Here is a 25,404-nt window from a genome sequence, read left to right on the forward strand (position 1 = left end):
ATTTCAAAAAAATTTAAATTTAAAATTTCACTAAAATTTGAATTAAAGATAAAGTTGTCTTTGGTTATAATTTTTGCAAAATATTTGGATGTCTGTTTTTCAAAATCATTTGATTTATACCCCACAACTTGTAAAAAAATATATCAAAATCACTCCAATTTGATTATCCTACTTGAAATAAACAATCAAACATGCTATTGTTTAACTGTTATCATATTCTGCTTTACTGCAATACACAGAAGATGCAAAATCAATATCACATTTTCTAGTATAGTCCGCTTTCCACTGCTATTACCATTGTTATCAAACATGTAGGTTAACAATTGATGGGGTTATTTTATAAATTTAAAAGTATAAGGTAAATATGTAAAATTAAAAACTATCAAATTCTCATTTTCAATTGAAAAACCGGTAAGAACCAGTTTTTCAAATTTGAAAATGAATTTTCAAGTGAAATTGAAAAATTTGGGAAGATTTTAATAACCAAACATTATTTTAAAAAAAATGAAAAAAAGGAAAACTTTTGTATGTCCAAACGGGTTAGTGTTTTGAAATATTTATTAAGAAAACTATTTAGTAGTATTAATCATAAAAATTATTTGATTAAACTACAATTTATCTTTCCTTAGACTTTCTAGATAATTTATTAGAGCAAGGCCAGCTTTTAGAAAAAAGATTAATTAACCCCTTCTTGAATTCCTATATAAAGAGACACCTTTTTAAATTCAAGGACATAGGGAAAAAGTAGTTTTGCTGCCGATGCGCTATAGCTGTTAAAGACGTGGAAGCAATAACCAATAGTTATATTCTTTACAAAATACTAAATCACAAATGAGTGAAACATTTAAACATGTTTATTCCCAAAAATATAAATTTAACAACTGATAAGAACATAAAAGAAAGAATTTACTCTTCCAAATCCAAATGAAAAGGTTCTGCATTTGGAAGATAGCGTTAGATGATCCCTCAAAATAAGCTTCAATTCCCTGCATATATGCAAGATAAAAAGTAGAAGTGATCATTTTAATTTCAAAGATGAGGTAATTAATTATGTGAAGAATTGAAGAATTTTTAAGAGTGATGTAAAACTTCATGTGACGATTGTTATGGATGTAGACCTTTCATGAAATTATTTCCCATGTCCTCTTGTTCTTACTCAATATTTCTTGCACATCCCTCAGCAATAGTGCTACAATTATATAACTCAATTGACTCCAAAGTACAGATTTCCCCAAAATCTGATGGAATTTCTTTCAGGTTGATGCAATTTCTCAGAACAAGGCGTTTTAGATTTATGAAGCTTTCGCTGCTAGCTTCCCAATGCCCAAAATCTAGCTCACTAAGTAACAATAACTTTAGGTTTTCGAACTTGTCTTCATCACTTAATCTCCATATTGGATCATTCACTGTATTCCTTTTAAGTTCGAGCTCTTCAAGATTTGGCAACATGACAAGAGTTGATATATCTTCCCAAGCAAAACAGAACCGGCCAGCTAAAGTCAGACTCTTATAAAGTGATGTTGGAAAAACAAACCTCTTGATACATAAAGGTCGATCACTAAGATGGAGGAAGATTGTCGAAAGATTGAACTTGGAGATATCTCAATTGAAATAACTTGGTAATCACAAGCGGAAATAAACGGAACTTTTGCTCGAAGATGGCCAATACCCTGAGAAGGCTAAAACGGGAGAAAAATTCAAGTTTTAAATAAAGTCTTCTTTCAAAAACTAAGTAGATAGATTTGTTAACTGGGGTAATAGCTTGCAAGAATCACCAACTGAATAACTTCGAGTTTGAAAACTGAAGCGATGACCATTATGCTTTTGTGTTGGGAGAGTAGGGACTGGGTTAATTATCTCAACACGCATAAACTTTGTCATTTCAGGTTCAATCAAACAGAATTCACGAAGAAGATCATGCAATCCACATGCTTTTATCTTACTATTGAATCTCCTTCTTCTAACCATGATCAAGTTCCTGCTAATAAGATCCACCAAATAATGTTTTGCCAATTCCTCCAAACTTTTACCACTTATAGACATCCTTAATAAACCTTCTGCGATCCATTATTGGATCAGTTTCCAAGTCTCAATCTGATAATCCACTAGGAAACCATCCATAGAAAGAAAACAAGGTTTAAGGTGTCACGACCCGATTTCCCCTCCGTTGGGTTTCGTGATGGCACATAGTCTTAGGGACCAGGTAAGCCTAACTTTTACTGAATATCAACCATAATAAAGAAATCCTAACAATCTCAACATAGTAATCTTTATAGAATTTACATCTTCCCAAAATCGGCGGTACAAGTCATAAGCTCTACAGAATTTCACTTCTTGATAGTTTTAGGTAGTAAATTAGCCATTTATATATTTTGTGTGAAATCTCTTGAATCGATAAGTTGTTTGAGTTTGAATCAGTTAAAAGTTAATCATAAGTATTCGTGGGAACGATACTCTATTCACTACTCTATTACTTGACGATCACGTATACTTGCGTAAGTGTATTTGGTCGCAACAGGTTTCTTGAGGTAAGTCACTTGTGATCATTTTTATTCAATACTCTTGTTTCCCCATTGAATTTCACACCTAGTTTGTAGGTTTTTGTGGTGGAATTTGGGAGTTTGAGGATAGGGATTTGAAGAGTTTAATTTGTGGATTTGAGTCATATTTTTGTATCGAAATTTAGTAAATTTGGTATGGTTGGACTCATGGTCGAATGTGCTTCCGAATTTTGCTACTTTTATTGGATTCCGAGACGTGGGCCCAGGGGTCGACTTTTAAGTTAACTTTTTGATTTTTGATTAAGAACTTAGTATTTTCTTTTGGAATTGATTCTTTTTGTCACGCCCCAACCTTGGGAGGTGTGGCTGGCACCCGGTGCCGCACTGGCCCGTGCGAACTGATAATTAGGAAATATGATGCATTTTACACTCCTTCTTGCTTAATTTTTGATTAGAAATATGTACAAAATAGTCCCAAAGGCGCACAAATTGTGCTTGATTGCATGCTTGATCAACAAGGTGACAAAGTGTCAAAAACCAGCTCAAAAAGGAATAAAACTTGCACAAGCACCAAGACAAGACAAAACTCAATCAAAATAGTGGCTTTGTTATATGGGGGAGAAGAAAGAGAAGTAAAAGACAAAAAAGCTAGAAAAAGAAAAGAAAAAAAAAAGACTAGTAAATAAATTTTTTGGCTTCTCACTCTCTCAAAACGAGTGAAATGTGTATATATTGCCACGTCAACATTTAAGGTGGCAACAATTCCATTTCAAAAAGTTCCTGGGGCAATAGGACCCCCCAAAAACGAAAAGTGTACGTAGTTAGAAACTTTGGCTAATTGCTCTCTATCAAGAAGTTTTCGATTCCTACGATGAATATTTAAGGAAGAAGACAAATGAGTCAGTGTCTTTGAGTCACGAGGTAAGCAGAATAAAGGAAGTAGAATAAAGTTTCCTTGGCTGTGGGTTGAAGGAATAATTTGTCTACGTCATGCATGAAGTATGTGTTAATGGTGAGTACGAAAGGACAATTTTACTTTCTCTTACTTTCAAGACTAGCTCATTTTCAAATTCTAGCATATTAGTTTCTTGACCTTATAACTTTGAAACCTAGGAATAATCAACGAAAATGATATATTGTCGCAAGAAAATATCCCATAGGTTCGTAACAAGTGTAGTATACGTAGGCGTTTGGACATGAATTCCAAAAAAAATCAAATTTGAAATTTCACTAAAATTTGAATTGAAGATAAAGTTGTCTTTGGTTATAATTTTTGCAAAATATTTGGATGTTTTTTTTTCAAAATCATAAAACATGATTTATACTCCATAACTTATAAAAAAAAATCAAAATCACCCCAATTTGATTATCTTACTTGAAATAAACAATCAAACATGCTATTGTTTAACTGTTATCATATTCTGCTTTACTGCAATACACAGAAGATGCAAAATCAATATCACATTTTCTAACATAGTCCCCTTTCCACTGCTATTACCACTATTATCAAACATGGGTTAATAATTGATGGGGTCATTTTATAAATTTAAAAGTATAAGGTAAATATATAAAATTAAAAACTATCAAATTCTCATTTTCAATTGAAAAACCGGTAAGAACCAGTTTTTCAAATTTAAAAATACATTTTCAAGTGAAATTGAAAAAATTGGGAAGATTTTAATTGTTTTAAAAAAAAGGAAAAAAAGGAAAACTTTTGTATGTCCAAACGGGTTAGTGTTTTGAAATATTTATTAAGAAAACTATTTAATAGTATTAATCATAAAAATTATTTGATTAAACTACAATTTATCTTTCCTTAGACTTTCTAGATAATTTATTAGAGCAAGACAAGGTGATGTGGCACCTCTTATAAACAAGCAAATATTTATCTAATTTCTCCTTTTTTTGGGATTTTCATCCCATTAAATTAAATTTAAAAAATTCAGGTTTTAATTTCACGGTTACACCTCCGTAGAAGTCACAGAGGCACCGTTTCAAAAAAATTAAGGCTTTAATTGCATCCATAATATAACAGGCAAAATCAATTTCCTATATTTCCTTATTTTCCCTCTTCTTTCTCCCACCTGTTCGGTTTCTTCCTTAAAAATTGTAACGGCTGAAAGTACTTTTAGTGCTCTCTTTGCCTCATATTTTATCTACATCTGCTTTGTTTTCTAATAGATTTAGCCTGAAGTCGGATAATGATACTGCCTCCTGCACCTATTGATGTCGGAACATACTAAAACATCTTAATATCAACAATTCTTACTCTTTGCTATTTCATGGTACTATGATATTATACAGTTGTTTGGATCTTGCATGGGGGGCCATTGTCTCACATTTCAGTTTCAGAGCATTTATTTTGGTGAATATGCACATATACTTCAAGAAAAGCATTTGAAAGATCTGCAGTACTTTGTCGATGTGCAGAAACCCAGTGAAAGGAAAAAAAATAAGCCTTGAAGAAGTCGCGAGGGGTGGAGTATATAGGAACGTAATTACCATGGCATCAGATCAGAGTGGCTTATAAGCACGGAAACTAAACCAACCAAGAATGAAGATGAACAACCTAACACTGCAACATTATAATACTCTGTATGTTACCTTTCAAATTGTGTCATTTTTATTCCCTCCTTTGAGTTTATATTTATAGAGAGAGTATGTAATTGTTTAGTTTAAAATAATAAGAAAAGTTAACAAGAGAGAAAATTGCAAGAAGTGACCAATAAAAGAAATAAGAAACAGAAAAAGAAGCACGTCGTAGCATAAAATAGAGACAGGAAACCTGATATAAGAAAAGAGAAAGAAACGGTAAGGTGGTATAAAATATACAAATTGGATCTTCTTTCTCTTAACAGAGTATATGGAAAACTTTGATAATAAAAATGTTAAACAACTTTGACTTTCTATACAATTCATTCCAACTATATACCCTATTAGTATAGCTATATACTATATTGGTATCATATGCTAGTTCAACAGTAAAACAGCAGCCCCATTTTCCAGAGTCGGACTCCTGCTACTTATAGGGAGCTTGTTATTCCTATTTCGTTATTTCCTCTCTTTTTCTCCCTCTTTCTCTGCTTCTTACACTGTTTTCTTCACTCCATGTTGAGTCTTCATCTCTCTTCTCTGCTTCTTCTTATTTACTATGACCCCTGACATTTTCTTAGCACTGATCACAACCTTGTTATACTAACAATTGACAAACTTTTAACTTAATTCAAGAACCCCATTTTCTTTATTTCATTCTCCTCTCCACTTACTAAAAAAGAAGGAAGTGTGGAGATTGCAAGAGTTTATGAAGGTTCTAATATGAATAGCTTTATACTTCCAAATGAAAGTTTTCCCCTACCTTCTAAGGTTCTTGATTCTCTCTGGATTTCTGATGATAGGCTATAATTACGTATTTTAGTCGATTATTACACTCTAATTTACTGCACTTTAGTTGAGTTTGCGCTTGAATCGCTAGTGTTTTGCACTAACGGTGTGTTTTATGCCTTGTAGGAGTGATTCCGAGCTATATAGATGTTATGGAATGAATTTAAGTGGTTTGGAACTTTGAAGTCTGAATAAGAGCTCAAGGAATTAAGCCGGGATCGCGTTCGGGGATCAACGGATGATAAAACAACAAAACGAAAACTCGAAGAGGCATATTGCGCACTGTCTAGTAAAATAGACATAACGTTTTGCTCAGAACTCCATTTGGGTTCCATAATATATGGTTGGAAAGATAACTCAAATAGCTACAACTTTTATGTTTTACGTTTGTCCAAATTCCAAACGGAACAGGATGAAAAACCGCGGTTTCACCGCGACCGCGGCAGAACCGCGGCAGAGTGCAGACGCAGACAATTGAAGAATCAGAGGCCATGTTTGGCCGCGGTTTGACCGCGACCGCGGTAGAACCGTGGCAGGAGGCGGAAATTTCAGGGACTAAAGTGCAAAACACGAGATTTTTATCCCAAAACCCTATATTAAACCAAGGAAGCCGGCAAAGAAAAAAATTGGACATATTTTTGACATAGATTTGACCTAAGGAGGAGAGACACAATAGGAGCAAGGCTTGGGAATTCTTCTACAAGTTTTTTTCTTTCCTCTTCCTATTTTTCATTGTTGGTTATGACTTTTAGTATTGTAGTTTTACTTACTATTATGAATAGCTAATTTGTTATCTAGAGTTTTGATAGAACCTTTTGTAGGATAAATTCTTGTTATGTTTTTATATAATTGAACCGTAGTATAATCTCTATTTGTTAAACTACGTTCTTATTGTAATTAATTGAAGAGCTCTCAATTAGCTGTGCCTATTTAGTATGCATAACTCGGGAGAGAGTGCACATTTAGGTAATTGTTGAACAACACCACTCCCAGAGTATATGAGGGATCAATAACCGAGGGTTTAAAGGCGGGATTAGGGATAACGAAGCCTTGGGTGCGATCTGAAGTGAGCTGTATCAAAAGCCAGCTAGCGTAGCTCGGGAGAGTATGTCTAGTAAATTGTCGTGATTACTCGGGAGAGATTTACGGTAATAAGAGTGCTCATGATCGGTAGAGAATACTTAGGCGAAATTATAGAAGACATAGCGGGAAGGATTCCGACAATTAGGGAAATCATAACTCTAGACCTCCTTAATCTTGTCTCTAACTCTTAGTATCTTTAGTTGTTAATTTATTATTTTAATTTGTTAATCAATTAGTTAAACACAAGAATCTAAATATCTATAAGTTAGGAACTGTTCAAGCTTGTCTTCTTGGTGATAGTGAACAGCTGTAGCTAAGCCTTAGTTCTCTGTGGGATTTGACTCCGGACTTGTAAACCGGATTATATTTGCAACGACCGCATTGTCCTTTTTATAAGGCATAGTTGGGCGTGATCAAATTTTGGCGCCGTTACCGGGGAACTAACGGTGTAGCTGTAGGTGTACATATTACTAGGTTTCAAGTTTGAACTTCTATTTTTATTTTTTTGTATTTGATTTTTTTTTCTTTTACTCGTTGATAAAAAAAATGGCATCATGGAATTATGAAAGTTTTGATGTTGGTAATTCTACTTTTAATCCTCCTTATGCATATTGTGATGAAAACCACCCTTGGCAAAATTATCAAAATATTTTCGAGAGCTAGTTTTGTGCACCAACTCAACCTTATGTGTGGAATGTGTGTGATATGTGTGGTGGTCAAGATGGTCACTTTCATGGTTGTGCCTATATTTCTTATTTTCCCCCAACCCCTTATTATGATGATTCTATGTTTTCTTGTGAGGATAATAGGAGCAAAGAACCCAGGTATAAGGACCTGAAAGAGATCTAGGATATGTTAAAGTGCTTTACGAAACAATATGATGAGATACAACTGCGGGTACAAAGGCAAGGGGCAACTATTCACCACTTGGAGGCTCAAGCGAATAAATTAATTGAACCTGGTAAAGCGCAACAAGTTGACATTGTGGATAGTAGCCAATATAAGCAAGAACGGGCTGTAGAAATTGCCATATTACTGGAGGATTTAAAAATACGAGGATGAGCTAGAGGAGGAGGCTAGAGTACAACACCAACAAGCAATCGAACTAGATTTTGAGGATGTCGATGTCGTAGAGGAGATACTAGAGTCAACCAAGGATATTGAGGATACATATTTAGTTGACTTTATTATCATTAGTGTTGAGAATGTAGACTATCCCAATGTTCATGTAGTTGAGCGCATTGGTCCTCACTCCAAGCATTATTTCACATTGTGTTTAGATGATGATATGAAAATAGAGTCGTCCGAGCCACTTGAGGAGTCAAGGAATGAGGAACAAAGTGCTTACATTCTGGAATTCTTCTTTCCAGAAAGTCGGGATTACACACCTCATCTAAAGGCCAAGAAGTGCAGAATACTACATTATTTTATTGGGCCAGTCAGATTCGTTCCACCGCCCCATGACCATAATCATAAGCTTGAATCAAAACTTGGGGTTCAATTCATAAGCTTGAGGTGGAGGCAAAAAGTGATCCGCGTCGTGCCACGACGTTAAATCAAGCGCTTGTTGGGAGGCAACCTAACTTTATTGCTTTCTTTTATTTATTTTTTATTTATTTTAATTGTATTATTTTTGTAGTGTCAATTTTTTATTTTCTAGGAGCATGGAAAGCAAAGGTATTGGAAGGATGCAACAGCAAACCAAATGGTTGGAACTAAGTGTGAGGTACCCGCACAAAGGACCAAGCTTGGGAGAAGTCTGATTACCCCATGAGCTGTTAATGCTTCGGCCTTTGGCCTACCAGGGAGTTTCTTTTACCTTTTTATTAGTATGGTGTGCATTGGGGACAATGCACAATTTTAAGTGTGGGGTGAGGAGATTGTCTGAGTGACTTTCTATGCTATTTTAGTTGTGTTAGTTTAATTGAATAATTTTTTTTTAAATAGAAAAGATTGGACTTTTCCCGACGATGGATCTATTAGATAGGGATTTAAGCCTAAAGAAAAAGTACAAAAAGATTTTCTTTTGTTAGGTAGTGTAATAATTCCCCCTTGGTTTTTTTTTAAACCACGGTTCTTTTCCAAGGGTTTTATTTGAACCGGGTGTAGTTAGTTTTTTTGGGAGTAGGAGCCATTGTGTTGTGTTTTGAAGTGAAGCAATATCTCTTGACTTTGTTATGCCTTGAGAATAATGAGTACTTTGGTTGTGACGCTTAGGCTCAGTTTTTGACTCTTGTAGAAGTACCTTAAATCGTATGATATTAACTTTGCTTAACTTCTTTGACTAGAGTGTATTGATGATCCAATCTTGAGTGAGTCATGTGCCATGTATGTGTAAGAATTTGTTATATTTTGTGCATTGCATTTGATTCCTAGAACTTGTCTCTTGTGTTTGCAAAGCGAAATAGTAGTTTTATTCAGTCTAGAAGTGATATAGGCATTTCTTTGTTGAGCCAAATATGTATATTTTACCCACCTAATTGTTATGTATCGTAGTTAACCCATTTGAGCCTGTAATCTTGTTTCTTTGGCAACCACATTACAAGCCTTACCCATTTGTTTGAATTAACCATCTATTGAACCATTGTAACCTCTCATGAGCACTTCAATTGTTTATGAACTTTGTAAAAGTTAAAGTGTGGGGTGGTTGGTTTGGCTTTTGAGTGGAACTAATGAAATAAGGAGAAAGGGTGCACTGCTTTGAAAAGCAAGAGCCTCTTGAATTGAAAAAGAAAAAAAAGTTGTATTGCTGTAAAAAAATATATTCTTTGATAGTGGTGACTCTTGATATAATTGTGCTTAAATAATTTGGGAGTTGATGTATATTGATGTGAAGGTGGAGTTTGGCTTGACATAAGTATGAGGTTTGAATGTTAAAGTATATGTATTAAAGTGCTTAGGGAGGTGTGTCACTCTTATATCTAAATGTATCCTACTCGTTGATAATAGGCTAAATTGTTTAATATAGCCTATGTTTTAGCTCAACTTAAGGATGGTTTACTATTGTAAATGTTCAAATAATGCAAAAATTGGCTCTAATCATGACTTTAATGTCTCACAGGAGTTCAATAAATAAATGAGGATTTATGATGGTAATCAAGTGAAAAATGGAGTCAAATGACGAAAAGTTGAGCAGTAACATCTTAACAAGAGAAAACCCCACTAGCGCGGGTCATGCGCTGCCGCGCTAGTTCAATTGTTTTGGACAGAAAGAAACCCCACTAGCGCGGGTCATGCGCTGGTCATGCGCTCCCGCGCTAGTCCTGTTCGGGAAATCAATTATTTGGGGGTAAAATTGGAATTCCTTCTTAATCTCACTCAATTTACATAAAGTGAAGCTCCATTATTGAGAAAGTAGATCAGATTTTGAGGGAGAAAAAGTCATAGAAGAAGGAGGAGCTTCATCTTGGAGCTATGAAAGGAGAAGAAGAACATCATTTTGGAGCAAGGATTCAAAGAGTTCTTCTAAACTTTCTTCTATTTGCTTGTTAATATTATGTTTAAAATTTTTATTGTTGATTTTTGTATGATTATGAGTAGCTAAAAACTCTAGTATTCTTGGGTCATGGATGTTAGATAATTATGTTATTTGAAGCTTAGATTGAAGATATTGAATTTATCATTATGGGTTGTTTATTTGATTCTGCTGTTAATTATTTTACTGTGTAGCTAACAATAAAATACTATTTACGAATCTTGAGTTAAACTTGAAAAAGGAAATTCTTGACTGCATATAGAATCAAATAGAGCAAGATCCGGATCCTGGGCATCGGGTGAAAGATTCACAATTAAGATAGCACTATACTTAATTGCCTTGCTTGGTTGAAAAATAGGAGTTGTAAATGCATTCTTGCTAATATTAATACCATAGACATATAGGTATTAGTTTAACTTGAATAGATGCATAAGAACTCGAAAGATTCTTATGAATATTATTAACCCTATAATCAATAACCCGGATAATTCAATAAATCCATTTTAAGCTAAAATAGTAGCATAATTTCTAGCACGTCCATGACCCGGGAATATCTTTATCCAAATTGTTATCAAAATATTGTGTAATTGGTGTAGTAATTTTGTATTGAATTATTGTTTAATTACTAAGTAAATTGTAAATTGGTTCTTTATATATTTTTGTGATAATTTAGCTTGAATTGATAATTGTTTGAGTCTACATCAGTCGATAAGTTGATCACAATTCCTCATGGGAACGATACTTTACTTATTACTATATTACTTGTCGATCGCGTACACTTGCGTGAGTGTTTTGGTCGCAACAAGTTTTTGGCGCCGTTGCCGGGGAATTAGACATTAACTATTCTTCTGGGTTAGACTTTTATTATTATCTTTTCTTTTTGTAAATATGTTATTTTTATAACTATTTGATTTTTCTCTTAGTATGTTTCTAGTTCTCTCAGGATGACATCTGAGGATGAAATATACAGAGGTAAGGTTAATGATGAAGACGCTTGGTTAATCAAAGATTTTTATGGCCCGTATTTTTTTGCTAGTCATGACCTCACCTCTTGGACATCTGAATTTAAATATGGGAGTAAGGGTTGGTATTGGGACGGATATTCTCGATTAGTGGATTCTGCGAAACGACGTTGTTTACTAACAACGGTGATGAAAGATTGGTCTAAGGAGAGAGATGAGCTTGCACAAAAAAGTGATAATTTTGGCTTGGTTATGCATAACTTGGATTCAGATTTGAGTGCAAAGGTTGATGCGTGTAACGCCCAACAATTTAATGATGAGTTGTATGAAGCTGAAAAAAATCTTCTAGACCAAATAGAGGAGCTAAAACAAGAATACCAATCATTAGATCATATTTTTCTTGAGGATGTCCATGTTAATAAGAGTGCTCTAGAGCCATGTGAAGAAGTAGATAATGTTATATTTGAAGACTCTAGTGTGTGTACATATGAGGATGTAACTAGTGATACAATTCTAGAGTTGGGGCGTACTGCTCCTCATTCCATACATTTTTCAACATTGTGTTTGGATGATGACATGAAAATCGAGTCATCTGAGCCTTTGGGGGAACCAATGTACGAGGACCTGGGTGCTTATATTCTGGAATTTATCATGCCAGAGAGATATAATTACATACCTCATTTGAAAGCCAAAAAGTGTAGAACACGATATTGGTTGCTCGACCATGTTAAATTTGTCTCACCACCCCTAGAGCATAGCAAAAAGCTTGAAGCCAAATTGGGCGCTCAATTTATAAGTTCAAGGTGGAGGCAAAGAGTGGTTCATGTCGTGCCGTGATGTTAAATTAGGCGCTGTGTGGGAGGCAACCCACAAATGTATTGTAAATATAGTTTGTAAATGAGAATTTATAACTTGGCCTTATTGAGAGGCTATATGTTAAAAAAACAAGAGAAACATAAAGAGAAAAGTTCAGTGATTAGCACGGGTGCGCATGGCTAGCGCACGACCCGCGCTAATCAGGTTTCCGTCTGCCTCGGAAAAAACTGACTAGCGCGGGAGCGCATGACTAGCGCACGACCCGCGCTAGTCACAGGTAACTTCATTTTAAAAAGTTTTTTTTACTTCTTTAACTTAATAATACCCCCCCCCCCCAAAACCGAAAAAAACCCCTACTCTTTCTCTTCTTCTTCTTCTTCATCAACACCCCACTTCTTCTTCTTCTTCATAAAATCTCCCCACCTCTTCATTCACCCCATACCCCATCTCCTCTAAGGTATGTCTTCTTCATCTTCTTCTTATTAGTTAATTTTTTTTATTTTTTTAGATTAATTTCGTTTTTTTTGTGAACATAGTTTTAATTTTCTACTTTTTGTTTGATTTTTAATTTCTTTGCATATATTTAGTATAATGTCTTCAATTTTTTCCTTGTTTAGTTTTATTATGTAACATTATTATGTGGTTGTCAAGATTGTATATTTTTAGGATAGTTTCTTAAATTTTTCTTATTTAACATTAGAATGTAGCATTTATAGAAGATTTAAACATATGTTTGATGTTTGGTTGGGTTGAGGAAGTGAAAAAAATTAGGAATATGGTGGTATAAAGTAGTAATTGGGTTGGTTGATGGTGAATACATTGTGACATAGGGTTGGAAAAAGCTTGAAACTCAACATGCTCACAATGTGTTTGAAAAAATGCCTCTTTGGAGGAAGTGAAGTGACCAAATATGTGGTGAAGTCTAAGTAACCGGTTTGGTCACCCAATTGAATAGGGCTAACTCTAAACTATTTGCAGGTATCATGGCCCCTCGTAAACGCCCAGCATCAAGTTCCTCATCCGAACGCCCAGCTACAACAAATGTTGGTGGACGGCCCAGAAAATCAGTTGATACTAGGCCATTCAACAGTCAAAAGTTTGTGTCAGCCAAGGCACATGACAGATTTAACAAAAAGGAGGAGAAAACAATAGTGCCTGAACAAGCAATGGATGCAAATGCTTTGGCTATTAATTGTCCAAACCTAGCAAACGAGTTGAGGAGGCGTGGGCTTGACATATTCTTCGAGGAGCCAATCACAGTGAATGTAATTCTAGTGAGGGAATATTATGCCAACCTTCGGGAACATGATAACTACAATGTTACAGTCCGAAAGCGACAAGTCAATGCATCTATAGAAACAATTCGGGATGTGTACAGGCTACCCCCAATGGAGGAAGATTACATAGATATGTTCCCATAACAGCAAGCTAATACCATGGTCCACGTTCACCGACATAATTTGTCGCCCAGATGCAGATATCCAATGGTATAAATATGGGAACAAGTTCCACGCTAATGCCCTGAAGTTCGAGGCCAAATGTTGGTTGTACTTCATCAACAACCGTCTCTTGCCTTCCAAGAATTTGACTGAAGTAAACATCCCTCGAGCTTGCTTAATATGGTGTTTCATGAATAGGGCATGGTTTGATGTACCATTGTTGATACATAAAGAAATGTTCCAGAGGGTTAGAATTCAATGCTACGGGTTGTATTACCCATCTATTGTCACCCTACTGTGCCTTCGAGCCAATGTACCAAACGATCTTGCTGCAGATGGACGACTAGCTAAAGTCAATCCTTTCACGGCAAAAATGGTCACCACAGGTAAGGAAGTTGTACATCCAGCTGAATTGGTTGCTGTTGATTCTGATGACAGTGACGATGAGGAAGGAGAGGAGCAACAAGAAGGAGCTGACGATGTGGAGATGGGAGAACATGCACAACCTGCACAACCACAAACTTTTGATGCAGCAAGACCGTCTAGGGCTGGTCGGGGACAAAGGATAGACCGCATGGAGCAGGAAATCACTGAAATTAAAACATCAGTGACAGTTCTGGGGAGACGTGTTGATGAAATACAAGTTCAGCAGAAGAAAACGGAAAACCGGCTCATGGGTTGGCTTCGTGCAATTGGTCGGGCATGCAATGTGGATTCAGGTTCTGTCTCCGACTAGGAGTGACTCCTCGGGGAAGTATCTTTGCTTCATCTCTTGTGTATAATGAAAGACATGGGGACATGTCTCGCTTTAAGTGTGGGGTGGAGGATTCCCTTAAACATATGCTTAACAATTCTTAAATGTTTTGGATGGTAGTAATTATTATGGATTTTTAGGTTGTTTCTATTGTTTTGGATTGTTGGAATGTTTTGGTGGTGTGGTACAATATATAATGTTTTGGGATTGCGTGACTATTTCACTTTTGTTTTTAAATGTTTTTGGTGATTTAGTATTGTTGGAGTAATTGTTATCTGTTCTTAAACATTTTCAGTAATTTTTTTTTGTTTTAGTAGTTATATTGGCGCGGCCCGATGACGGATTCTTTTAGATAGGAGTTCTTGAGGGACTGAGTCCATAGAAAACAACAAAAAGATTTTTGTTTTTATTTTTTTTTGTATTTTTAGGTAGTATAACAATTCCCCCTTAGTTTTTCTTTAAGCCGCGATTCTTTTCCAAGGATTTATCTTGAACCGGGCATAGGTAGTTTTTAATTTTTGTTTTTATATTTTTTATTTTTTATTTTGTAGACTAAAATAAGGAGTTATAAGCTATAGAAAAGTGAACCCATAGCGTTGACACACCTGAACACAATAGACCCTAGAGTATAACGCTTAGTCCTAATTGTTGAATCTTACTGAAAGTGCCTTAATTTGTATGTTTGTACTGAATTGAATGCTCGTAATGGGTATCTTGATGAGCTGATCTTGAATGAGTCATATGCCATGTGTGGTGAGTATTTGTGTAGTCCATGTATTGTACTTGTGTCTAGAACTTGCCCGGTATGTGAGTTGAAGCGAAATTTGAGGTGATGCTCGGTTTGAAAAATGATGTTAGGCTTTCTTTGACCTTTTTGAGCTTAATTGCTTGTTAAAAATAAAATTTGTCCCTAGTTAACCCTTTTGAGCCTTCAGACTTTTGTTTGGCACCCACATTACAAGCCTATACCCTTTTGTTCTTAATTGACATTGTTTTGATCCTTTTACCTCTTAAAGCACTTTAATTGTGAGAAGAGCGCTAAAACAAGTAAGAAGGAAATAAGCGTAGGGTGGCTTTTGAGTGGAACAAATAAAAGGATGAAAGGTGCACTTATGTTGTAAACGAATACACCACTAGCAGAAATTGAGTGACAAGAAAAATTACATTGTGTTTTGCTCTAGCTAGTGGGATTGAATTAATAGAGTGCTTAAAGAAGAAGGGCATATTTGTGGGATGATATTGTGTATAAATGAGAAGTGGATTGAAGAATTTATGCTGAAAATTGCTCTTGTGATGTGTTAAAGTGCTTAGGAGATGAGTCACTATTCCTAAATACATCCTACCCGTCCCTTAGCCCACATTACAACCATGAAAAAGTCCTAATTGATTTTGGATTGAGCCAGCCTACATTAGTAAAGATTTACATTAAGGGCAAGCTTATGGTACCAATTGCATGCATGTGACCTCTTTTGTGAGAGTGAGTGATTTCCTTGATATATGTGAATATATGAATTGAATGTGGTGGATTGAACTCAGTTTTTGTTGATGTAATTGTGAGGGCATATGAATCGTGATTGAGAAGCAAGTCTTGATTTCTGTGTAGAGTACTTTGAGGAAGTGTAAATATTGCATGGCACTTGAGAGTTGACTTTGAGGCTAGGATTGTTCACTGCTAGGCATAATATATGTACAATGTTCTAGGTGTAATGCGTGAGGGGAAATGGTTGAGTGAAGAATTCTCTAAAAAGAATATAGTGGATTGCTCGAGGACTAGCAATAAGCTAAGTGTAGGGTGTTGATAATAGGCTAAATTGTTTAATATAGCCTATGTTTTAGCTCAACTTAAGGATGGTTTACTATTGTAAATGTTCAAATAATGCAAAAATTGGCTCTAATCATGACTTTAATGTCTCACAGGAGTTCAATAAACAAATGAGGATTTACGATGGTAATCAAGTGAAAAATGGAGTCAAATGACGAAAAGTTGAGCAGCAACATCTTAACAAGAGAAAACCCCACTAGCGCGGGTCATGCGCTGGTCATGCGCTCCCGCACTAGTTCAATTGTTTTGGACAGAAAGAAACCCCACTAACGCGGGTAATGCGCTCCCGCGCTAGTCCTGTCCGAGAAATAAAATTATTTGGGGGTAAAATTGGAATTCCATCTTAATCCCACTCAATTTACATAAAGTGAAGCTCCATTATTGAGAAAGAAGATCAGATTTTGAGGGAGAAAAAGCCATAGAAGAAGGAGGAGCTTCATCTTGGAGCTAAGAAAGGAGAAGAAGAACATCATTTTGGAGCAAGGATTCAAAGAGTTCTTCTAAACTTTCTTCTATTTGCTTGTTAATATTATGTTTAAAACTTTTATTGTTAATTTTTGTATGATTATGAGTAGCTAAAAACTCTAGTATTCTTGGGTCATGGATGTTAGATAATTATGTTATTTGAAGCTTAGATTGAAGATATTGAATTTATCATTATGGGTTGTTTATTTGACTTTGCTGTTAATTATTTTACTGCGTAGCTAACAGTAAAATACTATTTACGAATCTTGAGTTAAACTTGAAAAAGGAAATTCTTGATTGCATATAGAATCAAATAGAGCAAGATCCGGATCCTGGGCATCGGGTGAAAGATTCGCAATTAAGATAGAACTATACTTAATTGCCTTGCTTGGTTGAAAAATAGGAGTTGCAAATGCATTCTTGCTAATATTAATACCATAGACATATAAGTATTAGTTTAACTTGAATAGATGCATAAGAACTCGAAAGATTCTTATTAATATTATTAACCCTATAATCAATAACCCGGATAATTCAATAAATCCATTTTAAGCTAAAATAGTAGCATAATTTCTAGCAAGTCCATGACCCGGGAATATCTTTATCCAAATTGTTATCAAAATATTGTGTAATTGGTGTAGTAATTTTGTATTGAATTATTGTTTAATTACTAAGTAAATTGTAAATTGGTTCTTTATATATTTTGTGATAATTTAGCTTGAATTGATAATTGTTTGAGTCTACATCAGTCGATAAGTTGATCACAATTCTTCGTGGGAACGATACTTTACTTACTACTATATTACTTGTCGATCGCGTACACTTGCGTGAGTTTTTGGTCGCAACACCCATCCCGTAGCCTACATTACAACCAAATAAAGTCCTAATTGATCCAAGATTGAATGAGCTCGATCAGTGGAGTAGTACACTACGGGCAAGCTTATGGTGCATTTTTTGTGGCATATGAATGTTATTTCTGAGAGTGAGTGAATTCTTTCTATCTTGAGTTCCTAAGTGTTCTTAAATTTTATTGTGTGGAACTTGTTGTGTGAGGACACTTGATTCATGAAGGAAAGGTAATGTCAGTGACCTCTATGTTAGAGTAAGTAGGTGAGTTGTTAATAATGCGTGGTACTTGTGAATCAAATCTTGAGGTGAAGATGTTACGCTTTTGTGCTTAGTCTATTTTAAATACTTTTGGTGTGATGAGTTAGGAGAATTGTTTAAAAAGGCCGTGTCTATAAAAAAAAGTGTAGTTTGATTGCTCGAGGACGAGCAATGGTTTAAGTGTGGGGTGTTGACGATAAGCTATAATTACGTATTTTAGTCGATTATTATACTCTAATTTACTGCACTTTAGTTGAGTTTGCGTTTGAATCGCTAGTGTTTTGCACTAACGATATGTTTTATGCCTTGTAGGAGTGATTCTGAGCTATATAGATGTTATGTAATGAATTTAAGTGGTTTGGAACTTTGAAATCTGAGTAAGAGCTCAAGGAATTAAGCCGGGATCGCGTTCAGGGATCAACGGATGATAAAACAACAAAACGAAAACTCGAAGAGGCATATTGCGCACTATCTAGTAAAATAGACATAAAAGTTTTCTCAGAACTCCATTTGGGCTCCATAATATATGGTTGGAAAGATAACTCAAATATCTACAACTTTTATGTTTTACGTTTGTCCAAATTCCAAACGGAACAGGATGAAAAACCGCGGTTTTACCGCGATCGCGGCAGAACCGCGGCAGAGTGCAGACGCAGGCAATTGAAGAATCAGAGGCCATGTTTGGCCGCGGTTTGACCGCGACCGCGGTAGAACAGTGGCAGGAGGCGGAAATTTCAGGGACTAAAGTGCAAAACACGAGATTTTTATCCCAAAACCCTATATTAAACCAAGGAAGCCGGCAAAGAAAAAAATTGGACATATTTTTGACATAGATTTGACCTAAGGAGGAGAGACACAATAGGAGCAAGGCTTGGGAATTCTTCTACAAGTTTTTTTCTTTCCTCTTCCTATTTTTCATTGTTGGTTATGACTTTTAGTATTGTAGTTTTACTTACTATTATGAATAGCTAATTTGTTATCTAGAGTTTTGATAGAACCTTTTGTAGGATAAATTCTTGTTATGTTTTTATATAATTGAACCGTAGTATAATCTCTATTTGTTCAACTACGTTCTTATTGTAATTAATTGAAGAGCTCTCAATTAGCTGTGCCTATTTAGTATGCATAACTCGGGAGAGAGTGCATATTTAGGTAATTGTTGAACAACACCACTCCCAGAGTATATGAGGGATCAATAACCGAGTGTTTAAAGGCGGGATTAGGGATAACGAAGCCTTGGGTGCGATCTGAAGTGAGCTGTATCAAAAGCCAGCTAGCGTAGCTCGGGAGAGTGCGTCTAGTAAATTGTCGTGATTACTCGGGAGAGATTTACGGTAATAAGAGTGCTCATGATCGGTAGAGAATACTTAGGCGAAATTATAGAAGACATAGCGGGAAGGATTCCGACAATTGGGGAAATCATAACTCTAGACCTCCTTAATCTTGTCTCTAACTCTTAGTATCTTTAGTTGTTAATTTATTATTTTAATTTGTTAATCAATTAGTTAAACACAAGAATCTAAATATCTATAAGTTAGGAACTATTCAAGCTTGTCTTCTTGGTGATAGTGAACAGCTGTAGCTAAGCCTTAGTTCTCTGTGGGATTCGACTCCGGACTTGTAAACCGGATTATATTTGCAACGACCGCGTTGTCCTTTTTATAAGGCATAGTTGGGCGTGGTCAATTTCCAATTCCTCTCCCACTTTTCATGGTAATAATCTTCTTCATCCTGCTAAAAATGTAGACTAGTATTTATTTTACTTTTTCTTGTATGTTTATAGTTCGTGACTTTTGTTTTTGGTTGGATGGTGAGTTGACCCCTTTGATGATTATTAGATTATAGCCTATGGTCATTTGATCACAGAGAACAATGATGATATAATTTTTTGATTAATTTAGTTTATGTTCAAATTTGCGACCTTGTTCTTGTGGTCCTCTCTATTTATCCAGAAAGAGATCAAATTTTGCACAATTTTTGCTCCTTTTTTGGTGTTTGTTAATAGTTCAGTATTTTGAAGTAGGAAAAGGTCTTATTTAGCAGTAGAAACATTATGGTTCAATTCATTAGAATAAAACGTTCTCAACATATATTTGTGTGAATTTGAACATTTGTGAACTTATTCTCTCTTGGTTGCTCTGTTTCAGGCTCTGTATCCATGGTTAATTTCGACGATACCCGAGGAACAAAGACTAAAGAGAGGTCATTCTTCCCTTCACTTGACAAGGAAGAAAATACCAACGAGGATTATGAAGTATCCTTTCACCAGCCCGAAAAGAAAAGGCGACTATTGCCAAAACAAGTTCAGTTTCTTGAGAAAAGTTTTGAGGTAGAAAACAAGCTTGAACCAGAGAGAAAAATCCAATTGGCTAAAGAAACTGGATTGCAGCCTAGGCAGGTTGCTATTTGGTTTCAAAACCGACGAGCCCGGTACAAGAGTAAACAACTTGAGAAGGATTATGACGTGCTAAAAGCTAGTTCCTATATAAAGCGACACCTTTTTAAATTCAAGGACATAGGGAAAAAGTAGTTTTGCTACCGATGCGCTATAGCTGTTAAAGACGTGGAAGCAATAACCAATAGTTATATTCTTTACAAAATACTAAATCACAAATGAGTGAAACATTTAAACATGTTTATTCCCAAAAATATAAATTTAACAACTGATAAGAACATAAAAGAAAGAATTTACTCTTCCAAATCCAAATGAAAAGGTTCTGCATTTGGAAGATAGCGTTAGATGATCCCTCAAAATAAGCTTCAATTCCCTGCATATATGCAAGATATAAAGTAGAAGTGATCATTTTAATTTCAAAGATGAGGTAATTAATTATGTGAAGAATTGAAAAATTTTTAAGAGTGATGTAAAACTTCAAGTGACGATTGTTATGGATGTAGACCTTTCATGAAATTATTTCCCATGTCCTCTTGTTCTTGCTCAATATTTCTTGCACATCCCTCAGCAATAGTGCTACAATTATATAACTCAATTGACTCCAAAGTACAGATTTCCCCAAAATCTGATGGAATTTCTTTCAGGTTGATGCAATTTCTCAGAACAAGGCGTTTTAGATTTATGAAGCTTTCGCTGCTAGCTTCCCAATGCCCAAAATCTAGCTCACTAAGTAACAATAACTTTAGGTTTTCCAACTTGTCTTCATCACTTAATCTCCATATGGGATCATTCACTGCATTCCTTTTAAGTTCGAGCTCTTCAAGATTTGGCAACATGACAAGAGTTGATACATCTTCCCAAGCAAAACAGAACTGGCCAGCTAATGCAGATCCAGGTGTTTCCGGTCACGGTAGTTGCTGATTCACAGAGTTCAATCATTCAGAGATTACCGAGGTAGCTATCCTGGCGTTCGCAGACCTTGACTCTCCTTCCCCCCATCCCTCAGTTTATTATTATGTTTCTGTTTTCTTAGACAATGTATCAGAGTTAGTATTGTATAGATGCTCATGTACTCAGTGACATGCTGGTTTTGGAAAAAACTTTTGTATTGAGTTATGACATTCTATCCAGTTTTATGATATTTTTTCTTATTTAAACGTGTTCTAGTATACTTTAAATTTGAAAGTGTTGGTAATGTCTGAGCGGTCAGCTTGCCTAGTACCATGATAGGCGCCATTACGACAGGTTGAGTTTTGGGTCGTGATAGATCCTAAAGACAAAGTATAATTTTCTCGTAAAGGATGTCCAACTGACCACCGCTCGCCGGCCGTAACTTTATCATCCATCTCTTGAGCTAAGATAGTATAGAACAGTTTGTAGGAGTAGCAATCTTGATGAAACAGTATCATCCATCTCTTGAGCTAAGATAACTCCATCCAGTAACATCAATTATTATACATTAGTTGTGCAATACATGTAGATGTTTTAATTTGTACTAAAACACTTTATTAGAAAACAACCAGCAGAAAGTACAAAATTGATGATCAACTGCAGATTCTAAATTCCCTAATCAACAAATTGGGAAACTAATAATACTGATTTCACTTTCATTACAAATTTCCAACTTTGCCAATCCTCAAGTAAATTGGGAAAGACACAGTTTTCTGACTCTCTGCATCTTCATTCCAAACACTTGTGAATTTTTCAACAACATCATCAGTCAAGAGCTCAACACCCTTTTCTTTTGCAGTTTGATAAGCTGACCATGACTTCAAGTATGTGAAATAAGAATTCAAGTCCATCACTTTCTCAATCTTGAACTCAAATGGTCCATTGTGATCACAACCACTTACAGGCTCAAATGGGAAGTCAATAGTTTTATACTTTTCATCCACTAATTTTCTCGGAGATTCCCAATATGGTCCAGCATCAACTGTGTAAAATTTCTCAAAAATTGGATCCACTGAATTGTTTACTTCTGGCACAGTGTAACACCAGGCTGCTATTACTCCATTTGGTTTCTTGAGTAACCATTTCACTTGTTGATAAAAAGTTGGAAGATCAAACCAATGCATTGCTTGAGCAATTGTTACTAAATCTACACTTGACTCTGTTCCTATTTTGGTTTCGATTTTGGCCATTGACATCTTAGGAGAGGTACATATATATTGAACATTAGGGACCTTTACTGCAAATTCAAGCTGCTTTGGACTTGTGTCTGTGGCTATTACATTCTTGTAGAGCTTAGCTAACTGAAAGAAACAACAATTTAAGAGCATTTAGGACAACAAGTAGTTATGCTGGAACACTAAAGGATGCTTATTTTTGAACTCTTTCTTTAGGATATCATAATTTAACAGGGGAAATATATGCTTCTTATTGTAGTATTATGTGCCTGTAACTGTCTAGAAATGTAAAATGGCTGCTAAAGATTAGGTACTCATAATAAAGAACTCTAACAATCTTGTTTCAGTGAAAAGTTAAAAATGCTAGATTTCTTGTTTTCCCACAAGGCCTATTTGGAAAAAGATAAACAAAGACATTGTGCCATTCTCTAAGAAACAGAGGTCTCTACTCTTTGTTATGCAACTAATTATCAGTTTAGGCAATTCTCTAAATAGACAGGACCGGAGCTACAACCATGGAAGGGTGGCACCCTTAGCCTATTTAGAAAAAGAGAAAAACCATTGTGTCATTCTCTAAGAAAAAGAGGTCTCTACCTTTTTCTATGCGACTATATATTACAGCGGCAGAGCGACAACCATGGAAGGGTGTCTAGTTGAATAACCTTCGCCCAAAAATTATATTCAGATTATACTATTATATAGGCTTCTCGTGACTGTCTATTAGAAACAACCTTCCTAAATACAGTGTAGAGGTAAGGTCCGCATATTATCTATCCTCACCAAATTTTAGCCGTGGGATTATACTGGGTTTGTTGTTGTTATTATATTATAATATTATATAGGTCATATGCTATTACTTTCTATGTTCATATATATTAAATCTAAAATATCTTTAACGAAATTCCGACTGCAAGGAATTTTAGCAGATTTACACGAGGGTGGGTGTGGGGATGAAGACATGAAAGGAATTAGAGAGACTTACAGATTGAGCAGCCTGGCCACTACCAGTGCCAACATCCCAAACAAGGTCATGACAAGGGGTTTTTGAAGCTATGAAATTGAACAATTCTTCCGGGTAACTTGGCCTGCCCTTTGAGTACTGTTGTGCCTGCTTAATAAACAATTTTGCCATTCTATTTAGTCTCCTCTTTTTTGTCTCTCTCTTATAATGAAGATCTGAAACCATTGCTTCGTTTATAGAGATAAAGCACTTGTAGGAAAAAGATACATGGTGTTCCGTGTTGCTTTTTGCATTTGACTGGTGAAGTAGTATAGGTTTGACCAATACTACTTCATGCGGAGATTAATTAGATGGGTGGAACTTTCCCATATTCAATGTATTCCTTAGAGGATTAGGGAAAGGCATAAGTATTGCTGGCCTATCATGGAAGTTCCAACAACACACATTTTCTTTATGGAGTTTTATTATCCATCTAAACTATTTTAAAATGGAATAAATATTTCTTTAAAATGTCATGACCATGTTTTGTTGGGAGGTGAAATACAATCGCATGCCATGTGTACATTTTGTTATTCCTTTTTTCCCCTCTCATTATGTTTCATATTTTGATTTATTATTTATTCTTTCATGATTAGTAGAAATTAGGGGTGTTCGTCGGTTCGTACAGTATGGTATTTAGATATTTTGGTCCGATATTTTTAGTATTCGGTTTCTTAATATGCTATTACCAGTACCGTACCTAATTATATTCGGTATGTTTCTGCTTTTCTCCTTTCAATTTGGTTTATTCAGTATAGTAACTTCGGTTTGTTTGTTTTCAATATTAGCTAGTGCATAAAGTTATAGACTGTAATTTTCTTAATTAAAGTACTCACAAATATAAAAATAAAAACGTTCTACGCTCATATGACCATTGACAAATTTTTTATCCAAAACAAGCAAGTATCAACGTATAGAGAGAAAAAAATGTATATAAAGGAATACTTATATTCATTAAAAATGTCTTGTTACTTGCTTAAAGCTAATTGCTCAAGTTAGAGAATACAACAAGGACTAATCCAACAAATGCAATTCAACACACGAGAAGAAACACCCTAAACATGCATACCAAAGAAAAGTATTATGTTATAATCAATAATGTGTATTGTGTAACTTATTATATATTTCGGTACGGTATCGTTATTTCGGTATTATTTTTATAGATACTAAATATCTTTCCTAATACCAATTTTTTTTTAAAAACTTAAACCAAATACCAAATATCGAATACCAAATACTAAAACTTTCAGTTTTACGGTAATTCGGTATTTCCCAAATTATACATAGCCCTAGTAGCAACACTATGATAACAATGAAGACCAAAATTTTAATTTTCCGATTTTGATTTTGGTTATGAAAATATTTTTGTTGTCGTTGCTGCCGAATTTTTAAGAAACAGACTATATTTTCGATAAAAAAATTTAGATTAAGTTTTTGTCATAATTAATTAAGTATAATATCCAATAAAAATATGACACTTGTACATAATTAAATTTAAATTTATTTTTTTCTAATACAAAGATAAGAATAAACTCATTAAAATTGAGGGAAAAGTACCTATCTAAAGTTAAAAAATAATTTTTCAAAGGAATGATGCTGTAAATGGAGCTCAACACGCCTTTCAATAGTGGCTTTGTTATCCGAGGGGAGAAAAAAAGAAATAAAAGACAAAAATTTGGAAAAATAAAAGAACAGAAAATACTAGTAAATAATTTTGGCTTCTCATTCTCTCAAAACAAGTGAAATGCACACATTACCACGTCAACTGATCATTCAAAAATAGTCAGTGTTTGCAAAGTCATTGAAAATAGCCACTAATTTGCTGCAACACGGAAAGTTCCAGCATAAGATACTGGAGATCGGTGCACTTGTATATGAATTCCAGCATACTATGCTGGAACTCCAACACGCGGAAAGTTCCAGTATAATATACTTGATATTGGAGCACCGGTGCTCCAATCTCCAGTATATTATGCTGGACCAGTATATTATACTAGAACTCCAGTATATGAGTTCCAATATATTATACTGGAGTATTTTTTTGGATTTTGAACAGTATTTTCTTTCAAATTTATCTT

The 25,404-nt window shown here is 35.0% G+C and overlaps 2 protein-coding genes across 2 annotated transcripts; both read right to left on the minus strand.

Annotated features, from left to right (window-relative positions):
- Positions 1-1,152: 1,152 nt before the first annotated feature.
- On the minus strand, positions 1,153-2,043 carry LOC142170447 (putative late blight resistance protein homolog R1B-11). Its single transcript, XM_075232360.1, has 3 exons — positions 1,780-2,043; positions 1,535-1,679; positions 1,153-1,493 (listed from the first exon to the last, which is right to left on the minus strand). The coding sequence occupies exons 1-3, from the start codon at positions 2,041-2,043 to the stop codon at positions 1,153-1,155; spliced, it is 750 nt and encodes a 249-aa protein (XP_075088461.1).
- Positions 2,044-21,681: 19,638 nt separating this feature from the next.
- LOC107827093 (uncharacterized) lies at positions 21,682-23,720 on the minus strand. The gene is made up of 2 exons (XM_016654154.2): positions 23,309-23,720; positions 21,682-22,452 (listed from the first exon to the last, which is right to left on the minus strand). Exons 1-2 carry the CDS (start codon positions 23,510-23,512, stop codon positions 21,811-21,813), a joined length of 846 nt encoding a protein of 281 aa, XP_016509640.2. The 5' UTR covers positions 23,513-23,720; the 3' UTR covers positions 21,682-21,810.
- Between the last annotated feature and the right edge of the window lie 1,684 nt (positions 23,721-25,404).

Source organism: Nicotiana tabacum, chromosome 16 (assembly GCF_000715075.1).
Source record: "Nicotiana tabacum cultivar K326 chromosome 16, ASM71507v2, whole genome shotgun sequence".
Classification (NCBI taxonomy): domain Eukaryota; kingdom Viridiplantae; phylum Streptophyta; class Magnoliopsida; order Solanales; family Solanaceae; genus Nicotiana; species Nicotiana tabacum.

What these genes read in the sequence shown, in the direction of transcription:
- LOC142170447 (XM_075232360.1), bottom strand. Translation starts at nt 2,043, where the DNA reads ATGTCTATAAGTGGTAAAAGTTTGGAGGAATTGGCAAAACATTATTTG. An exon ending in TTCAAACTCGAAGTTATTCA is followed by an intron (nt 1,680 to 1,779) that starts GTTGGTGATTCT and finishes CTCCCGTTTTAG; the next exon opens with CCTTCTCAGGGTATTGGCCA. An exon ending in CGACCTTTATGTATCAAGAG is followed by an intron (nt 1,494 to 1,534) that starts GTTTGTTTTTCC and finishes GTCTGACTTTAG; the next exon opens with CTGGCCGGTTCTGTTTTGCT.
- LOC107827093 (XM_016654154.2), bottom strand. Translation starts at nt 23,512, where the DNA reads ATGGTTTCAGATCTTCATTATAAGAGAGAGACAAAAAAGAGGAGACTA. An exon ending in GTGGCCAGGCTGCTCAATCT is followed by an intron (nt 22,453 to 23,308) that starts GTAAGTCTCTCT and finishes TGTTTCTTTCAG; the next exon opens with TTAGCTAAGCTCTACAAGAA.